The 21,916-nt window shown below is 43.2% G+C and overlaps 1 protein-coding gene across 2 annotated transcripts in view; it reads left to right on the top strand.

The window, feature by feature from the left end:
• Nucleotides 1-21,916, top strand: part of LOC126256181 (neuronal calcium sensor 2) — a 675,443-nt gene that overhangs the window by 517,957 nt on the left and 135,570 nt on the right. For both annotated transcript variants that reach the window (XM_049955461.1, XM_049955462.1), the window contains one exon: nucleotides 20,281-20,424. In XM_049955461.1, coding sequence (XP_049811418.1) covers nucleotides 20,281-20,424 — 144 coding nt within the window. The remainder of the gene's footprint in view (nucleotides 1-20,280; nucleotides 20,425-21,916) is intronic.

Raw genomic sequence — 21,916 nt, 5'->3', positions numbered from 1 at the left:
ACTGTAGAGGAAGGTAGAGATTGGAATACATCCAGCAAATAATTGAGGGCGTAGGTTGTAAGTGGTATTCGGAAATGAAGAGGTTGGCACAGGAGAGGAATTCTTGGTGGGCCTCATGAATGCAGTCAGAAGACTGGTGACCGAAAAAGACGTCTACAGTGTAAGGGAACTACCGGTATCGCATTGCATCATTGGCGTTCAATGACGACATATCTCTTGTGGGATTGTGTAAGAGCCCGTTTATGTGCCTCCCTTCCAATTACTTCACGTGACGTGCAAGGTCGGTGAATAAAGTAACTGCGAAAACGGTAGCAAAATTATAGGTCAGGTTTGAGCATTGCTTGGATGTCTGTCGTACATAAGTGGAGGGCGCGTTGAACATTTGGTAAGGGTAGATGAAAAGTCTGATACCAAACATACAAGTAAAAAGTATCCCCAGGTTGCATGCCCATGACTAAAAGATGTGTAAAATCAGAGGGTTCTTTTGAAAGTAAGAACTTTATAGTGCCGTGCGTAAGCTAAAGTGTACACCTTGTTTCAGTGTTCATCCTTGTAGAAAATATGGTATTATATAATTGGATTAATCATCTTGAAACACCGTGTACATCCTCCCAACGGTGAAGGCGATTTTCAGTGCAGTAAAAAGAAAAATCACTTTTCCGTTTATCCAGCTCAGCAGTCAGCAAGACGCACATAGCGATCCAATTTGCTCATTCTTGTACATCTTACGCCAGTGCACAGCAAGTGATACACGCCTGAAGTACGCACTGTTTATGTCACTAAAGGGCTGCCCGTGGACAAAGTACGAGCGAGCGACATGGTACGCGGTTTACGACACTGGATTCGCATTGGTGAGTTTGTCGTCTCTATAAATAACTTAGGCACAAACGGCAATATCATCCTTCCAAAACCCAGGCGATCATTGTAGGCAAAACCACCCCTTCCTTCCACCTCCTGGATTTCTACATCACCATCTATGGCCATCCTATCGCCCTCAACCCCACCCTCAAGTACCTTGGTGTCACCCTCGACCGTCGCCTCTCCTGGACCCACACCTCCGGACGATCCAACCCAAGGCACGCTCCCGCCTCTGTCTCCTCAAGCTCCTTTCCGGCCGTACTTGGGGTCTGGATCCTTCCACCATCCTCCATACCTATAAATCCCTCATTCGCCCTATCCTCTGCTACGCCCACCCTGCCTGGATCTCTGCTCCCCCTACCTTTTACAAATCCCTTCAGATCCGAGAACGCCATTCTCTTCGCCTCGCCTGTCGCATCCGTCTCCCCTCCCCCACGCGGATCCTGTACGACCTTATTCCCTTCCCCCACCTCCTCCTTTTCCTCGAACGGATATGGATCCTCTACACCTCCCGTAAACTCGATCCTCCTCACCCGCTGGTCTCTCCCATCCTCTACCGCCCCCGTCCGCTGCCGCGCCTGTACTTCCAAGTCCCACCTGCTCTCCATCTCTCCACTCTCCATACCCTATCCCAAGGTGGCTTCCGCCAGCTCCCCCTCCCTGATGATGCCCTCCTCCCCTCCATCTACCCCTCCTACCAACTTTGATCCTACCTCCCTCTTCCTGTGTTTGTTCCTATGGGCACCCTCTCTCCCTTCTCTCCCCCTTCCCTCCCTGTTCCCTTTCTCCCCACTCCTCCCCCAGGCTTCCCCCACCCCCATTCCTCCACTCCTCCTACCATCTCCTCTGCCATTGGCATCTTTGCTCACCCTTCTCCCTCCCCCTCCCCCTTCTTCTCCTCTCGGCAGGTCACCGGACTCGCACACGCTACGTGGACATTCGCGCGCCGAAGATCATCGCCATCCGTTTCTTGTGTGTGCCATCGTGTTTGTGTTTAATGTTCGCCGTCACGCTCCAACGTTCACCTGTGCCGTCGAGATCATCAGTGTTTGTGCGCCATGCCAACGTGTTTCAGTGCATTTATCGTCGAGTGTGAACGGCTCCGTGTTTTTGTATTCTATGTCTACTGTTTTTTGCCCGTCAATATGTCTATTTTGTGTCTTCTCTCTGTTTTACCTTTGTCGATTCGAAGGCTGAAGAGCAGCGTAGAATACTGCTGCCAGCCTACCTGATGTACAGGTATTAAAATTACAATAAAGGAAAAAAACGGCAATATCGCTTTCCTTTCCCGTCCGTGTCCAGTTCCCCCTTGCAGTCCATTTCGTGACCAAAAGTTAAGTCCGTGACCGTCCTCCTTTCAAGGATATGAGCGCGGCATGCCGGCCCTCTGCATGCGATGACACCTGTAGTTGCGAGAAAGAGCACCGCTCATACAACGGGCGAGCTTAACGTGACGAGCCATCTGCCCTTTCAAAAGTAACAAGTGTCTGACGCTACGCACCATCATGGCACAGCGGCAGACGACGCAGGCAGGCTGCACGGTGGTGTGAGGGCGGCAGCGCGGACACAGCTGCGGCGCACAGGGCGGCCTGCCCTATTGATTTACGACGGCGGCGGCGGCAGCAGCGCAGCTGGCACAGCTCGGCGCAGAGCAGGGCGACTCGGTCCGCGCTAGCTGCCGCTGGCGGCCGCCGGGACGCGCCGCGCTTCGATCTGTGTACGCGCTGCTAATGCGTGCCAGTTCAGGTTCCCTCCTTGTAGCCCACTGCCTCCCGGTTCAGAAGGCCTATCGGCTAATTACCAACACTCTGTTTACACTTAGCTTCTTCTTCTTCTTCTTCTTCTTCTTCTTCTTGCCGGCCGGAGTGGCCGAGAGGTCTGGAACCGCGCGACCGCTACGGTCGCAGGTTCGAATCTTGCCTCGGGCATGGATGTGTGTGATGTCCTTAGGCTAGTTAGGTTTCAGTAGTTCTAAGTTCTAGGGGACTGATGATCTCAGACGCTGAGTTCCATAGTGCTCAGAACCATTTGAACCTTCTTCTTTTTCTTCTTGTCACTCTGAGGCGGCGAAAGTCATGACATACCTCCTAATACCGTATCGGACCTCCTTTTGCCCGACGTACTGCAGCATCTCGACGTGGCATGGACTCAACAAGTCGTTGGAAGTACGCTGCAGAAATATTCAGCCATGCTGCCTCTATATCCGTCCATAACTGCGAAAGTGGTGTCGGTGTAGAATTTGGTGCACGACGCGACCTCTCGATTATGCCCCATAAATGCACGATGCATTTCATGTCGTGCGAACTGGGTGGCTCGAAATGTCCACAATGTTCTTCAAAACAATCGCGAACATCGTTGAATGAATGGCTGGAAATAGTCTGTAAGTAGTCGAAAATAACCATTTCTAGTCGATGAGCGATTCAGTTGGACCAGAGGACCATGTCCATTCCATATAAACACAGCCCACACCATTATGGGGCCACCAGCCGGTTGCACAGTGCCTTTTTGACAAATTGGGTCCGTGGCTTCGTGGGATCTGCACCACACACGAAAGCTACCATGAGCTCTTACCAACTGAAATCGGAATTTATCTGACCAGGCCACTGTTTTCCAATCGTCCAGGGTCCAACCGATACGGTCACGAGCCCAGCAGAGGTGCTGCAAGCGATGTCGTGCTGCTAGCAAAGGCACCCGCTTCGGCCGTCTGCTGTCATAGCCAAGTAATGCCACATTTCGCCGCACTGTCGTAGCGGATACGTTCGTCTTACGTACTATGTTGATTTCTACTGTTGTTTCAGGCAGTGTTGGTTGTCTGTTAGCACTGAAAACTGTACGTAAAAGCCGCTGCTCTCCGTCATTAAGTGAAGACCGACGGCCGCTGCGTTGTCCGTAGTGACACGTAATGCCTGGAATCTTGTGGCACTACGTCACACTCTTGACACTGTGGATCTCTGAATACTGAATTCCCTAACGATTTCGGAAATGAAAGTAGCTCCAACTACTATTCGGCGTTCACAGTCTGTTAATTCCAGTCGTGCGGCCACAATCACGTCGGAAACATTTTCACACAAACCACTTGGCTACAAATGACAGCTCCACCAATCCACTGCTCTTTTATATCTTGTACGTGCGATACTACCGCCACCTGTGTATATGCATAGTGCCATCCAATCTGCTAACTGTCGCAATGTTGCAATTAACTACCACCGTACGAGAGCCTCTGTGTGGGAGCTACACTCCTAGACATTAGAAATGCAACACAATGAAGAATGCATGAAACAGACCTCAAACTAGCATGAAGTGTACTGCATGCTTGGATGTGCAAATGATCAGCATTTCAGCAAAACCGTGCAGAGTAGACAGGTCTAATGCCCTCTACATTCTGTATATAGCGAATGATTACGCAACCGGTTCCTCATTCACAAATCACATTTCACTGATGGTAGTTTCTGATAGGATCGCGTTATGACTCTTGTAGGAAGGAGAAATGTCTACGGCCACGTGTCGGAAAGCAACAGCGTGAGGATCATGGCCTGTGGAGACTGGGCTGTATGGTTCCGCTATATTGTTGTTCGCACTTCTCGGGATTCCACGACTGCCATAGGAATATGGACTCGATGGGCTTAGGAGGGCCGTATTCAACGATACGATTCACCTACCGCCCATATTGTTCCCTCAGTCGTTCAAGACAATTGAGTCATGTCACGTCCGTTGATTCAGGAAATGGGCTTGTTTGTAGCAACCCAAGTCTCCACCCCAGGGGGGGAGGGGGGGGGGGCAGACGAGGCGACAGTGCTGCTGCAACAACAACTCGGGGTGACGCGGACCTGTTCGATGGGGCGAGGGGGGGGGGTGTACACGGTTTCTTTCTCTCGCCCCACTTTTAACGTACCACAGAACTCTACGATTTAAATTATAATAAAATATTTCAGAATATTAATAATAGTAATTATTATTATTATTATTTATCTGTGAATACTACATTCCTACATTTCTTTAGCATAACGTCAAGAAATTGCAGTTCCCAAAAAATAGTCTGTGAGGAGAATACGACCATAAAAATTCGCGAAATACATCTGTCAGACAGTCAAGAACTACAGTAACAACAAACTTACACAGTTGTGATAAAACCCCAATTTACACAATATAAAATCGAAGTGCGCACTCGAAATTATCAGTATTTCACTAAACACTACACTTATAAACTATGGTTTTACTGACTTATAAATGACGGGATGCTTTTACTTCTATTCGTTTCCACTTTTACCTGGAAATCATTTATTTCTTTTATATTTTTAAGGTATTTCCTTTTCGTTCTCCTGTATCTTAACTTCTTATACTTTCCGATTCTACCTGCGGGTTCACGAACTGTGATGGATTTATTTTTGACGACAGGTAGGTCAGCCAGTGCTTTACCTGAATGAAATATTACCCGCCAAGCGGCAAGAACATGCACGTCAGCAAGTCCTCACGCAATCGGGTTAAGAGCACCCTGTATCAAACGTAGCTTCTAAATTGTAAAGTTCCTAGCCATTTCAAAGACTTCTTATGGGTCGGCCGCAACTGTATAACTCCATTTTGTATACTGAAGAAACCGCACAACAGTTGCTTAATCCACTGATTTTGTTTGTAAGTAACGTCCCGGTCTCTCTTTCAATTTGTTTTAAGTTTGAAATTTTAGACGCATAGTTCCTTATCTGATATATCAGACTTGAGGAACCCCTTCCATTCTTGTGTAGCACAATATTTTCATTATTACGCTTTACACCAGATAGTGGAACTTTTAAGTGTCCCGAAAACGGTCATATACACAATAAAAGACTGTGGGTTAAGGAACTTTGGTCAGGTTTCTTCATTTTACGAGACGTTTCAAAGACTCTTAGCTTTGCTATGAGATTAGGTTATTGATAAACGTCAAATACAAATTCTTTTTTTTTTACTTTTTTTGAGTTCGCCTTGATCCGTTTACCCCACTCCATCCCTCTCCAACCCCTTGAATCCGCGCCCCAACTCTGGACACGTATTAGTAACACGTCGTCTTTACAAACGAGTCCTGGCTGTGCTCACATCATCACGATAGACGTATTTCTTCGTGAGTGCTCGTAGTAGGACCTGTGCTGCTAGATAGCATTCGTCATTATCACACGGACCGCTGCAGATATTTCACCCACTGAAGATATTTATTTATGGATTTCATTTGCCAGCCACTACTGTTGATGAAGTCTGAGGTAGCGCAGAAGCAACAGGCCATGGCGTACACGCGTTTGCCATTGTCTCACTGCCTCGAGCTACAGCCATCGTTGCCGCCAGAGGCTCCGAATCACCTACTCTCGTTAGTATACTGTACACGCACAACGTGTAAAATTTCCTTAGACTCTATCTTTCCTGATGTTGCTATTTTAATGGCTAGTAGTGTAGTTCTAAGGTTCTTTGAAACTCAATCTTCATGCTATTGGTCTCGGCACATGTTGTTCTTATAAGGAAAGAATAAGAAAGGGAAAAATGTGATCAGCGTCCATTCCTACGAACGTTATCCACAGGTGATTGCTCCATTGTGCAGACCAAGTTTTAAAATTTTTAATAAAAGTTGTTTTATTTAAAAACGTAATACGTACTGTGTAATTGTCAAAGCAGATTTCATTCTTTTACTAAAGAGTGGAGGAATATATTTCAAGAAATATGTTTCGAAGCCACACACACGGAAGTTGACTGTGATCTACACGCATGTCTTTCACCGTTTGACCACTGCCACAGTGAGAAAGGACTCTTCTCTTCAAGTATATCTGCAACGGATCGAAATCACTTATTCTTCCATTTCTCTGGAACTGCTGCTTTGCGGTCCTGATATGCGCAAATAAAATTTTCTTTCCAGTACTCCTGCAGTTCCACCTGCTCGGTGACGTATCATGCTTCATGACATTCGTTCGATAGCGGATGCACAGTTAAGAAGTTACTTTCGACTACTACTCATCTAGAATGCTTTCGTCGAAACTGATGGGTCCCGAGGTTGTCTCCTCTTGTAATTTAAAACAAACCGGGAGGGGAGGGGGGGGGGCTTCAAAGGAGGATTACGCCTCCGAAGTTGTGAGGACTACCTCTCTTCCATCATCGTATTCGAAGACAGAGATTTACAAATTTACCAGTGAGGAATGGACAGTGGAGTGGCACCATTAAATCCTCCGTAAAGGGCGTTGTTACGCTCCGATCCATCGTTAATTCAGAAAATCACCGGATTACAGAATTTAACGTTATAGGAAAGGGCGACGGTGGTAACGTTGTGAATATGCACACTGTTACAACACTTAGGTGCTTCCGCTAGTGATCTCGACCAAGAAGTTAATTGGCTTGAGTGTGACTTAAACAAGTCTCTCTTTTTATCAAACACCGCCTCCAGTCTGGTAATGGCTCCACGACCTGACGTGGGGCGTGTTCTTTCCAAGGACGTGCACTATCAGTAAACAGCAACACTCAACTAGAAAATCGGCAAATTTGGTGGTTACAATTCCACGTCCATACACGAGAATGAATTTATTAATTCTTGTAGGCTTTCGTATTGAGAAAAAAATTGTGGATCACAGAGCATAACTAACTTAAGACTTGAGAAATCTTAAACACTTTTAAACATCATCTGATCCAGAGGATCCGCAACTTACCCCGTATACCCATGAGGCCTGCCAGTGAATTCCTCGGTTTCGACAGTTTCCAACCGTTCCAGAAAAGTGTTTAAACCTTCCAGCCAATAAGCGTCAGTACCAGAATGTAAGAGTTGTCATCGATCGTGTCCAGTTCCCACTGATAACATTCCTCTGGAAAGCGCTGCTTCCTGCCGTGCTTGAAGCTTCTTGTGAATGCAAGATTTAAAAAAAAAACTTTAATTGAAACCTGTAGGGATTAGCAAAAAGAAACTGTCGAAAACACAGCTCAGTTTGTGGTTCGTATGACGGCGTGCTAAACTGTTTTATTTCCTAGTATACAGTAATAATATTTCGTTGTATATTTTCATCGCGGCGCATAGTACGCTGAAGGACAAAACTGCAACCTCTGTGCTATCTTTCTTTTAGCCACCTGTGCACTACATCATGAATATTTTAGATACGCAAATCACTCTTATTTTTCAATTTAGCGTGCTTTTGTATCTTCTAGCAGTTCAAACCGTCACTTTTCAATTTTTGTTTTGTTTTGATGTACTTACGAGGGCTTTTTTTTCCATGGTTCGATCGTTTACGAAATTAAAACCGCAGTGAAAATTCCATGAAGCTTTGCGTAGATCTGTTGTGCAGTGTGTCTAGTATGCGCTTAGATCGCGTCGCAGTATTCAGTTTTGAGCGCACAGTCAACATGTAAACATGACCGAACAATAGAGTCTCTCAGCAAGTGTGAAGTGGGTGCTGTCAGTCGATTTCTTCGTGCTGAAAGGTCCCACATAACGTGACTGCCATGCGTGACAGCAAAGTGGGGCAATGTTGCAGGAACTTTGTAGTAGAACATGCCGGCGTTGATGATGTAGGCGGTCAGGGAAGGAAACGGCTATCAACCTATGTCCTCGTTCAGCAAGTGTATCATGCGATTCGAGAAAATCGTCTACGGGCAATTCAGAACAAGCGTCAGGCATTGCTGTTCTACACGACAATGCGCGACTGCTTACTGCAGCTGCAACAAGGACACTGCTGCAACGTTTTCGGTGAGATGTGTTTGATCACCCAATACATGGCCTGGAGTTGGCGCCCTTGAGTTTCATCTCTTTGCTCATATGAGACGCTGGCCATGAGGACAGTAATTTGGTACAGGTGAGGAGCCGAGATCGTAGAGAATTGGCGGAAAAAAATTCAAATGGGTTGAAGCACTATGGTTCAAAATGGTTCAAATGGCTCTGAGCACTATGGGACTTAACTTCTGATGTCATCAGTCCCTTAGACTTACAATTACTTAAACCTAACTAACCTAAGGACATCACACACATCCATACCCGAGGCAGGATTCGAACCTGCGACCGTAGCAGCAGCGCGGTTCCGGACTGAAGAGCCTAGAACCGCTCGGCCACAATTGGCGGAAAACACAGGCGTTTGCCTTCTATGACGAGTATATTGGAAAGTTGTTACCATGCTACGAAATATGTCCAAGTCGGAGCGGCTACTGTGTATGGTAGTAGCTGGAATGTGTAGCTAAATGTTGCTTATAGAACAGTTTTGATTGTAGCCGAGCTTCAATTTCGCGACACATCCAACCTTGGAAAAAAAAATATATTGCCCTCGTATTTTCCACTCATACCGTTGAAGAGATCATTCATTATTTATGAGTGGAACAGGATTGAGTACTGCGGTATTAAGTTTCCAAACGCTACGTAAGCAGTTCTGTTTTTGAATGGTAACGCTCCGTATATTAAAATGAATTGGGACTTAGCTTTGAATCTTTGGAGTAACTGTGTCGACGCATGCCCTCTTTTTCGCACTACGTATACAATGCAATGACATATTATTCATCTTCATTAGAACATATTAAACCAGCTTGTGCTAAATTATCTCCAAATACGGCGTAGTACGATATGTACGTAGTATCGAACATGCTGCGGGGTTGTTGCCAGTCACGCTGCATGTCAGTTAAAAGAATAGTGGATGCCCATGCGTTGTGTGTCTCAGCAGTGGAATAGGAAATGGAGTTCCTGACCTTGTGGGAGAACCTGCTTTTGCTTTGGTTAAGGCGTTCTCCACTACTTGTTCTCCCACGTCCGCTGCTAGAGAAAGCTGTTGATTTTCCAAAAACGATGCGTTTTCGTAGTATTTGGCCCTTTTACGATAATTTCCGCAAGCCTGTTATTGTACCTCGTAGCCATCTCTCTCTCATTACACAAAATTCGAATTTTGGCGTTACAGGTGGTGCAGAATAATATACTAAGAAATTACTGCCTTGACTGTGTTGTGCAACACCTGCTGAGTGTTTATATGGCGAGCATCATCGTCTTCCCGTCGGGACTCCTATGCAGAACGGCGCCGCGCAGCGCTCACTTGCGTATGCGGCGCGCGCTTTATCGCTGACCTCTGCGGAGAGGTTTAGGCCAGGGACAACCCGACGTAAACTTTTGGTCCCTCGCGACTTGAGACAAGCGTTGCTCCGCGTTCCTGTTCAGTACTGCATACCTGAGCTTAAAAACCTACTTAGGAAAGCGTTGCAGTACTAACTACACGCTTTGATGACGGTAGCATGCTTGTGGGTTTAAATGCTAAGTTCAATTTCATTCTTGATTTTTGAAATCTCTTTGCAAATTATCGTTTTTCTCTTTATTATTCTTTTATAATTTTGTATATTATTCATGTTTTTCATGTACAATCAATGTGTTTTGAAATCGTTTCGCAAAGGGGTGATCGTTTATAAATTTAAAACTTATCTCCTGCCCACACCCTACAAGAATATTTCACAAAGTCGCTTTTGGTGTATTTCTGAGAAATGGGCTGTTACGTACGTGATAGGATACATAAACTAAAACACAATTTGCATTTCACGCATTTTTTCCTTAGCGCCGCGGCGAAAATGACTCGTTATTCAGCACTTTTGTGTTTCTGCAGCTAACCCCAGTGCCATATAACCCATTCTACTTTACTAGTGCCTAATTTCTTGCCCTGCCAGCACTGCATCTATTGAGAGATTGCTCTCCAACTAGAACTTGTTTGGTCAAAATGCAGAAGTAATTTAGGAAAGAAAAGAACTGAGAAATTAATGAAAATTGTACTTTACAGTCATTACGACTCCACATCTAGTTGAAGTTTATTTCCTGGAAGTGTAAATGTTGGTTAACTGTGATCCTGTATTGTAAGAAAAGTTCAAACACATTAATAGTAAAGTAAATTCTTGGGACAGTAAATAGTTCCTTCAGTGAGTATGATGGCTCATTTTAATTTGTGTAATGTTAACTATGTAACATTTTGTATGTTAATTTAAGTTTCACAATTGAATATAGGTGGGTTTGATTGGGCTTGGCCGGCCGCGTTGGTCTAGCGGTTCTGGCGCTGCAGTCCGGAACCGCGGGACTGCTACGGTCGCAGGTTCGAATCCTGCCTCGGGCATGGATGTGTGCGATGTCCTTAGGTTAGTTAGGTTTAAGTAGTTGTAAGTTCTAGGGGACTTATGACCTAAGATGTTGAGTCCCATAGTGCTCAGAGCCATTTGAACCATTTTGATTGGGCTTGTTGGGTGGGTTTTTAATTTTTATTAAAACCCGCAAACGCTTTTTTCTGGTTAAACGGCAACAACCTTGCACTTTACATCATACGTTAACAGCAATAAAAATATTTTAAATGTATGGGTGGTTTCTTTTCCACATAGTTACCGCCAGTCTTAGTCTCTAGTACTACCAGTGTGGCAGAATCCGGGAGTCGTTGACCAAGCTAAGTGGTTCAGATCTCGTAATCTCTACATTTCCTTAAAATTTTGTACTCATCTGCAATCATTTTACGTTTTCATGGTCTCACTTTGAGGCGCGATCAACGCCGTACGTCGTCTGGGACTGAAATTACGTGCATGACTTGTGAACGAACATACGCTGCACGGCGGCGAGCGCCTAGTCTCCTTGGTGTGTCCTGCGGTTGCTGTACTGCAGCCTATTATCGGAGGACTACACTAGGGTCCACTGGCGTTGTATCTGCACGCACTCCCCGACGCCTCTGAGCCCCCCACATGCAGCTCAACACGTCTACACCGCGAACTTCACTTAAATTCATTTTAATAACTAGCGAACCGCGCAGTGCTTCGCAATTCCTAAATATGAATGGAAATTGGATATACGTCCTAATCTGATGTTCGTTGGGATTCGTCTCAGCACCCAAATTTCTGCTCTTCGTTGTGATTTCGCCCACCTTGAAGGTCTGGAACACGAAATTCTAATAAATCATAAGAATATGAATGAAAAACACTTTTTCGTTTTCTTTTGTTGTTTTAAGATTTGTAATTTTTTTGCGCAATACAGTTACAGAACTTCGGAATATATAACATTTTTCGATTTTTGGATATGTGTGCAGAGGTGGAACTGGTTTCCTGAAGTGCTAGTTCGAGAAACGGCAACAAAAATTAACCATGCGAAAAAATGGTCTAATTTCTTAAGGGCCTACTATCGTGGTTGAAACAGACTGCGAAGAGGAAAACAAAACAGCACTTCTCCACAGCACATCTGTACACAATACATTCTTTACATTCAGTTGTTCAAAAATGTGTAGCATATGTCCTAATAGTTACTAGTTTTAGTTTTTGGGGTTCTGTGTGGTACGACTTAATGAAAGGCCACATACAATTGACCATGGTAACAAAACTCTCATCTTTAATCAATTCCAACGTATTTTTTAACCTTTTAACCTTCTTTGTTGTTCGCTTAAATTTACTGGTTAGATCGGTTGGGATCATTGATATACGGGATGTGAACTGGCCTCTCCAGCTGTTAGGTCTGTGAGAATTCATTTACACAATTTGGCGTAGTTCTAATCTGCGAACGGCTAACGCTACACTATTTCTTTTCACAGCATTGCACAATACAGCAGAAAATTTCGTTTCTCGCAGTCGATTTTAACAGGAAGCTGTACATTATTGTTAAAGAAAAACCTACCTTTTGTCCGTCCGATTGTTTATTAGATTATCGACTAAAAATTTGAAGTAAATCGGTCAGTAACTTTTCGAGATCGTTACTAACGAAGTTTCCCCTTTATTTATTAGTATAGATTACTTGTTTACGGTGATCTATTGGGGTGCTACCCCGCTCAGAACGTTGTATTGGGAGCGGCGAGTGCTGCCTGAGACGGAGCGAGACTGGTGGCGGACGGAAGAGGCTGTCTGCGGGGCGCGGCCCACGCAGGAAACGCTCGCGGTTCACAAATACCTGCCTGGGCGGATTCCTGGCTGCCAGGGAAACTGACGAAAGCTGGTTGTACAGAACTGATTCGGTTGAGAGCACACCGCCACAAGGATGCAACGTCACACCGATATAAGTAGTTCGGGTGCGTCTCAGTAACCTCGCCGTTCACATAACAGGATGTTTCAAAGGTATTCATCAGTCTGCACAAGACTTTCTTCTACATGAAGGAGGACAGAAACTTGGAGTAAATTGTATGTTACGCACAGGAATACATACTTTTTATTGTCAAAACAACCATCCGATTTTACAAGTGCACGTTTTATATGTGTACATACACTGAGGTAGAAAAAGCTATGGTATACCTCCTAATACCGTGTATTATCAGACGGGACTCCTTTGCCCGGCGTAGTGCATCTACTCGACATGCCATGGACTTTGCAAGTCTTTGGAAGGCTCCTGCGGAAATATTGATCCATGCTGCCTCTACAGCCGTCCATAATTGCGAAAGCGTTTCCGGTAAAGGATATTATGTACGAACTGACCTTTCGATTATGTTCCGTATATATTCGATGGCATTCATGTCGGACGATCTGGGTGCCCAAATCATTCGCTCGAATTCTCCAGAATGCTCTTCAAACCAATCAAGGACAATGGTAGCCCGGTGACATGACATTGTTGTTTGGGAACATGAAGTCCATGAATGGCAGCAAATGCTTTCCAACGCAATCATTTACAGTCAACGATCGATTCAGTTGAATCAAAGGACCCAGTTCAAGCCATGTAAACACAGCCCACTCCAGTATGGAGCGACCACCAGCTTTCAAAGTGCGTTGCCGACAACTTGGGACCATGGCTTCGTGGGATGTGCGCCATACTCGAACCCTACTGTCAGCTCTTACCAAGTGAAACCGGGACTTATCAGGCCGTCTAGGGTCCAACCGATAAGGTGACGAGCCCAGGAGAGGCGCTGCAGGTGATGTCGTGCTGTTAGATGAAGATAAAGACAAACTGCAGAACGATCTAGAAATGATATGTTTGGTACAAGAATTGGCAGTTGACCTTAAATAACGAAAAATGTGAGCTCATCAACTTGAGTGCTAGAAGGAATCCGTTAAACTTCGGTCACAATAAATCAGTCAAACCTAAGGCCGTAAATTCAACTAAATACCTAGGAATTATAATGAACAACTTACATTGGAAGGAACACACAGAAAATGTTGTGAGGAAGGCTAATCAAAGACTGAGTTTTATTGGCAGGATACTTAGAAAATGTAACAGATCCAGTAAAGAGACTGACTATACTACGCTTATCCGTCCTCTTTTAGGATACTGCTGCGCGGTGTGGGATCTTTACCAGATAGGACTGACGGTGTATTATCGCGAAAGAGAGAGAGAGTGTCACTGCAATGATACAGGATTTGGGGTTGATGATTTGGGGTTGACATCATTAATACAAAACACCGGGTCCTGCTGTACATCCTGATCCGACAGGAATCGTCAATCCTTCAAGTTCGTTTTTAAGGGACCGAAGTCGTGATAACGTCATGGGGAGAGATAAGGACTACACGGTGGGTGCTCGAGTGTTTCCACGTGAGATAGTGTAGGTATGCCTTATGACATTAGTGATGTAAGAACGTGCATTATCATGAAGTAGGAGCACCCCTTGACGCACCAATGCACAACGGTGGCTTTCTGCAAGCATGCTTCCCCATACATATTATCCATCCTCCGATGGATGTCTACCGGCGTTTGTCCTTCAGCAACCAAGAAAAGAATAACAGCGCGTTGGTTCATTTGGACGCATTTGGTAATAACGTTGCCATAGTTCACTTTTCCGCAATTAATGCACGCACGTCAGAAAAACACGAATGCCGCACTGATCCCTCGCCTACATGGCGGTGATTATATACCCGCATCGGAATCGCGCTGCGTTGCACGTACGCTGCAACAACGCCCTCAAACGGAAACTTTTTGGTAGGTATTATTTTTATTTGGCTATCGATCGTAAGAAATGAAGTTTCCCGTGAGCATCAGTTACTTCCTTGGTGTTGGTTTGGCTGGGGGACGCTATTACATCGCGATTGCTTGACTCAACAGATCGCTATCAAGCGTCCTTCGTCACCAGATGACGCTTAGTTTACCTCGCTGAGTTGTGGACTTCGACGCACGTCTCGCTGCTTTGTGTTGCATATTATTACTGCAGACCTACTTCACATACACGTGGGAGTGCAGGGTGAGGATAGCGGTACCTGCTACCTCGACCATTTCTCGAATTACTGCTTGGTTGTGAAGCGACGAGTACCACAAGGTGAGGCAACGTGCTCGTCTGTTGAAATGAATTGATGATACTGTCCACCAGGTCCTGTGCTGAGATGCTGCGGCTGCTGCTGTTAGTCCTGTTGGTGATGATTAGGTTTGAGGGATCTCAATATCTCGGTCGTAACAGCTCCCTGTTGCAAAGCACGCCGAATGAACCAGTGTAAATCAAAATCTCGAAGCAGATTGTCAGTTGCAAGGAGAGAACGATGGCCAAAAACTTGATGGGTTCTAAAACAACAATTCCTTTTAGCTCGTCTCAGTTCATTACGAAGGTGCAGCTAACAAAGTATGTGCCAACTTCCATGTCAAGACACTGGCGGTACCGCGTGGATTCTTTGATATCCTTCAAGCGATTAGTCGTTTGTTATTTCTGCTTTTCGCAGCACTAAATACACTTGTGTAATCGTAACATAACTGATAACTAAATTGGAATTCTTAAATAACATCCCGTTTCAGAGGCGTTACTCATTCTTCAGATGATAATTTTGACGTTCAGTTGAGCAACGTTGCTCCAAGAAAAGCAACGATGTCGAAATTTCTGTAAATATTTTAAATTTAAAACTTTGTTTACAGTGGCATGTGTTTGGTTAATAATATGGAACAATGTTAGACTGATGTTTCATACCAGCAGTCATGTGCACCTGCGCTGCGTATTTTTTTCGAAAGCTTCACATTTGGGCATTACGCACTGACTGTTTAAGAATGGTACTAGAGATGTTACAGGTGTTCTACATATTCTGATGCGCACAGATTAATACAGAATTGTTCTTCAATCGACTTTACATTTGTTATAATATAGAAATATAACTGCACAGAAATGAGACCTGTGCCTTGTAGATATTATAAATACATCATCCATCGAAGATAAAAATTATTTACCTACTACATATAAATTCTGGATTTTATTATTATTTCTTTCTTTTCTCAGAAGTCATGTCTGGTCAAAAATGGAAAGTGACGCGGACTTTGATCAAGCGTGACTTCCTTTTAACTGTACGGTATATGTTATATTGCATTTAGGAACTTTCGGGTAATTGAACATGTATCAATAATTACGGATTTCTGTAGTTGTATATATAAGTTTGGATGTAGCTGTATTGCATTGATGTACTGGTGGATATTGTGTGGTATGACTCCTGTGGTTGATAGTATAATTGGTATAATGTCAACTTTATCCTGATGCCACATGTCCTTGACTTCCTCAGCCAGTTGGATGTATTTTTCAATTTTTTCTCCTGTTTTCGTTTGTATATTTGTTGTATTGGGTATGGATATTTCGATTAGTTGTGTTAATTTCTTCTTTTTGTTGGTGAGTATGTCAGGTTTGTTATGTGGTGTTGTTTTATCTGTTATAATGGTTCTGTTCCAGTATAATTTGTATTCATCATTCTCCAGTTTATTTTGTGGTGCATACTTGTACGTGGGAACGTGTTGTTTTATAAGTTTATGTTGTAAGGCAAGCTGTTGATGTATTATTTTTGCTACATTGTCATGTCTTCTGGGGTATTCTGTATTTGCTAGTATTGTACATCCGCTTGTGATGTGATCTACTGTTTCTGTTTGTTGTTTGCAAAGTCTGCATTTATCTGTTGTGGTATTGGGGTAATATCTGGTGTTTATTGTTTGATCCTGTATTGCAATCATTAATCCTTCCATCTCACTGTATATATTGCCTTTTCTTAACCATGTGTTGGATGCGTCTTGATCGATGTGTGGCTGTGTTAGATGATACGGGTGCTTGCCATATAGTGTTTATTATTATTATTATTATTATTATTATTATTATTGTTATTGTTATTATTCACTTATGGGTCAAATAGGATCACGGGAGGTGCAATCCATGGATGTCACTTTTAGTGGTTAGCCTTCCTTTGCGTCCAGATCTGTTTCCTCCTTTCAGAAAGAATTCTTTCTTTCATCATAGAACGATGTTCCAGTCCGTTTTCTAATTTCTCTCTGACGAGCTTTCCAAGCAAATACCTTTTGCCTGATTGTTTGTCTCTCTGTAACGTCTTCCTGAGTTATACCGGCTACTTTAAGATCCTCCTTAAGAGCAGCGATCCATTTAATGGCTCAGTTTTGGCCTTACTTCTGTTTTCGTAGAATTCTACTATTTGTTTTATCAACCTGCTGGGTGCAATTCTTTTAATGTGCCCATAAAATTTAAGTCTTCGTTTTCTCATGTCACCATGTATATCTTCTATATCGGTATTAGTCTGTAAGTTTCTCCATCAGTAATTTTGGTGCCTAATATTTTCCTAATGATCTATCTTTCGTTCTTTTGAATTCCTTCACTATCCCTCTTTATATTTAAAATTAAAGTTTCTGCTCCATAAAGACATTAATGTTTTATTACAATGTATAATTATAAATATTTTATGTTAATCTGAATGCAGTTTTCGTTTTTTGACAGCGATCTTCGTTTGCACATTTTTCTAGACCGTTTCCGTGTATGATTTCCCCAAAGTATTTAAACTGAGAAACTCTTTTTATTTTTCCATATTTTGTGTTCAAAAACTTTTGTGCTTCTTTGGTTCATGTCATATATTTCGTTTTTTCGAATTTTATTTGTAGTCCTACTTTTTCCGCAACTTTTGGAAGAATTTCAATTTGTTTTTGAACTATGGTAATATCCATGATTAAAATTGCCATTATATAAATGAAATAATAATTAATTATGAAAATGAACACACTTCGATCGCCACGATGGGAGTCTAGACACTTTTATTATTCCAAGATGTAATGTAACAAGGCAATTTTATAACAGGTTGCATAAGGTACATCGAATTTTGTAATTTTGTATAATCCGTGATATGAATTGTAGCCTCCCTCGACACCCCCCCCCCTCCTATTATCTTTACTTTTCCTCCTCAGATCAGATAACGGGAGCAATTTGGAACAATAAAAGTGTCTACACTGCAAAACGCGGCGAACGAAGTGTGTTCATTTTCAACCATCCCGACCGTCCCACAGCACAGCATGTGTACCTTGCAAAACAATAAGTAATATTATTATTTATTTTGAAAAAAAGCAGATGCTGTTCTATATACAAGAAGTGAAATTAAATTGGTTCATCAGCATATGAGGTAGCGTCGGGGAAGATGGCATTTTGCTACGTTCCTGGTTAACTTCGTGTATTCATTGTTCATAATTTCATTCAGAATTACATCTTGTATTTGTTGTTGCAAACGAGGATTTACACGTTTCATGAGGTTCAGCAGGTGTGTTTATGGCACAATATTGTGTTATTCGTGTTGCTGTGAACGGTGTCTCTTTTCAAATTGTAATTGTTAAGCTTTTATAGAATTACGCAGAAATTATATATTAAATAAATCATTAAAAACATACGATGGCGTACTGAAGAGCAATAGCCCCAATTTTTTAATATGAAACTTCTTAAAGTATGTTAAATAAAACAAACGTTATTAACATTGTACATCTTTGTTCTTCACATCTGCATATTTATTTCTGAACGTAGTCACCATGACAAACACCTTTCTCCCAACGAAAGAACAGTTTGTTTATACCGTCACTGTGGAATGTTTTATTTTGTTGACGGAGCCACAACCTCACCTCTACCTGCATCTATTAATCACTATCGAAGTGAAGTCCTCGAAAATGTTATTTGAGTTTTGGAAACCGGTGAAAAGCTGATGGGGCCAGATCGGAACTGTATGGATGACAGTGAACCCGAGGTGTCGGACTGTTGCTGGTGTCGCAGCGCAGCGCTCGTGTGTGCTTTGACATTTTCATGCTGAAGGCGACGGTGTTCCGTGTGTTGACGAACTCTTTGTATATGAAAGTCAATTACAGCATGCTGTTTCTCACGCACCGACATATTTACGTTATGTACCCTCGTGGTATACGCTACAATTCTGGGCGGTAAATATGTAGGCATCAAGAATGAAAATGTAGGATGTTAGTAAGGTTGGTTTTATTTAGAAAGTTTTAAGAGTTTTTACATTAAAAATTCGGTGGCGTCACTTTTCAGCACGCCATCGCAGTAATTGTGCATTACGGCATTCTTATTTGTGTTCAGAAAATTGCTACATAGATAGCGCTTCGTCGAGTACACATCGCATAAAAATCCATACAGAAACATATCCACACATGAAATTCACACTTCGAGTTCTATTTCATCTGTCGATTGTTTAGTCAACCGCCCTATTCATTACAGATATGTATTACTGTTAGTTGGAAGACTGTCACAAGCCTATAAGTGACAGCAGCCGCAATATACGTCGAGAAATAAAATGTAATACCGTTTCACTCCACATGTGTTGCCCTTTCGGGTAGAACATACGACGGCGCGTTCATTACCCCCGTGCACGTAGAAATGACTAGCCGCTACAAATAAATTAGTCGGTTAATTGGAAACAACGTGGAATACTTTAAAACGAGATGATATTGTCTCGTATTTGCAAAATGAATGTCCTTGACATAGCACAAGAACTTTAAAAAAATTTCTCCTATACGGCAGCTCCGGTACGAGCTGGGTATCCATGTAAAACACAAGAAGTATTATCTTTTGGTAAACGCAATGATTTTTTTGAGACTGTGCTGGATACAGTATGTGTGTGTGTGTGTGTGTGTGTGTGTGTGTGTGTGTGTTTCTATCAAAGATATACAAGTCTATGCTCCGTTTCATGACGTTTCAGTCTCTCTCTCTCTCTCCCTCTCTCTCTCTCTCTCTCTCTCTCTCTCACCTGGACGCTGCCAAAATTCTTTACTCACAGTCAACTCTAGAGTTTTTACTCTCCTGTCTCTAATCTCCTTTGTAAATTGTTTGTGATACTGACTGCGAGCATTGCATATTTCTACATTTGAACGAAACATAAGGAAAGAAAAAAATCGCTGTATATATCACATTACATACTCATAAAGAAGACACTAAAGATACAAAGAATCGAAGGGTAAAGTCAGTGTCACTCACATGATTCTCCCGTATACGAGAAACTTTTTTAGAATGTAAAACTCGCTCACGTGCAGTGGACTTGATTTAATTCTATAATTTAGCAGGATTTCTGTAGATTTCAGTAGCTCTCGTCAGTTTCATTAGTGGTTTTTGGGAAGCGCTGATACGTTGAAGCTTATTTTAGACTCCGGTGAGCTCGTTGTGTCGGAGCTTGCTTCGGTACCTCAAGACTGCCACATACGGACATGCATATAACTTATGAGAACGCTCGCCTGTTGACAAGTCAGTGGCGTCGCTGTTCGAGTATTGATGTAGACAGGTGACTGACGCAGACTGTTTTCCTTGTGTGTTGCAGCAAGACTGCCCCAACGGCCGCCTGACGCCGGCTAAGTTCGTCGACATGTACAAGATGTTCTTCCCGAGCGGCAACGCCGAGGAATTCTGCGACCATGTCTTCCGGACATTCGACATGGACAAGAACGGCTACATCGACTTCAAGGTCGGTATCGCTGCAAGGCCGCACGAGTTTCCGGCGGCGCGTAACCCTGGAGGTCTTCTCGCGGTTGCCGCGGCAACGGCATTATTGCGAAAGGCAATTCTCATCCCTCACTCACGGTGCCGGGCTAGCGACATTAATGTGCCGTAGCGTATCCGTTCGGTGACACCGCTCTGTGCTAAAATGAATAAGCGCATTATTAATACCCATTGGAAAAATAATTGCTTATCGACGCCAGTGCCGGCCAGTTAATTGAAATTTGATTTCGTAGATGATTTAATTTGTTCTTTTCAGCTTATCGATGCCTGTGGTAAGCTAAACAGATCATTTTTTGTTGTCTCACCGACGATTTTTAAATAGATTTACGCTCAGTATAACAGTTATGGTTTACTTGTCATTTTATACAACATTTCTTTCTTGAGAGTTTATTTTTCTCTCATTAACATAATTCTTGTGAAACTGAGGTACGATGTCAGTACAGTGGATATATATTCGGCAGGTACGAGGCTCAAATCCCCAGACGGTCATCCTGATTTATATTTTCGATGGTTTCCTGAAATGCGTTAGGCTAGTACGATAAAGATAATTGACAAAGTTATTTAATAAGCTATCTGTAGTGTTTTCATCTTTCCTCTCACAGTTCGTTAAAAGCTAGTGGTGCAACTTGGGCAAGACAACAGCAACACTTCCAACAAAGTAACTGTTCAACATGGTTTTCCTTTCAAGCATTTCGTCCACCATATCGTCGAACATATCTATCTAATGACACACACACACACACACACACACACACACACACACACACACACACACTAGAGAATTGAAGGAAAACAAACGGCAGTGGACTGCATGGCTCATATGTTCAGTATTCAGCTCAGATGTTAAGTCCCATAGTGCTCAGGGCCATTTGAACCATTTTTAAGTTAACGGTCCACGAGGATAGTGCTTGGTGTGAAAGGACAAAAGCCTCAAAGTGGAAAATTTGGGTTGTAAGATGAAAGACAGAATTTTACAGTGCAGCCCAGTGTCAGCTAAATTTGATCGAACATTTACCTGGCTGTACATTACCACGGCAAATGTGCATTCTAAAGCCGCCCACGCTCTTCGTTCCTGGCACTATTAAAGATATTATACAACATTCGTTCTTGTTACCCCCTGCTGCCACATTTCGAAGCAGCCCACGCTTTCAGATGTTGCTCTCTCTCTCTCTCTCTCTCTCTCTCTCTCTCTCTCTCTCTCTCTCTCCTACTATAACTCTCACAGTTGTGTATTTTTGTATGTTCATGAGGTGTAAGTTTTCCGGAGATTCTAGTCTACAGTGATTCAGGTTGGGTAAGGGACATAAAAAGATACATTTCATGCGACGAAGGTCTGCCAGACGTCGGAGAAAGTTGAGCCACAAGCTATTCACTGGCAAGAGCAGACCCTGCGAAAACTATGAGTTGAGTACGAGTCTCGGTCCACTTCACTGTTGTGATCTGTCAGGATGTTTAGT

Source organism: Schistocerca nitens, chromosome 1, assembly GCF_023898315.1.
Source record: "Schistocerca nitens isolate TAMUIC-IGC-003100 chromosome 1, iqSchNite1.1, whole genome shotgun sequence".
Classification (NCBI taxonomy): domain Eukaryota; kingdom Metazoa; phylum Arthropoda; class Insecta; order Orthoptera; family Acrididae; genus Schistocerca; species Schistocerca nitens.
This window is presented reverse-complemented; position numbering and strand designations above follow the sequence as displayed.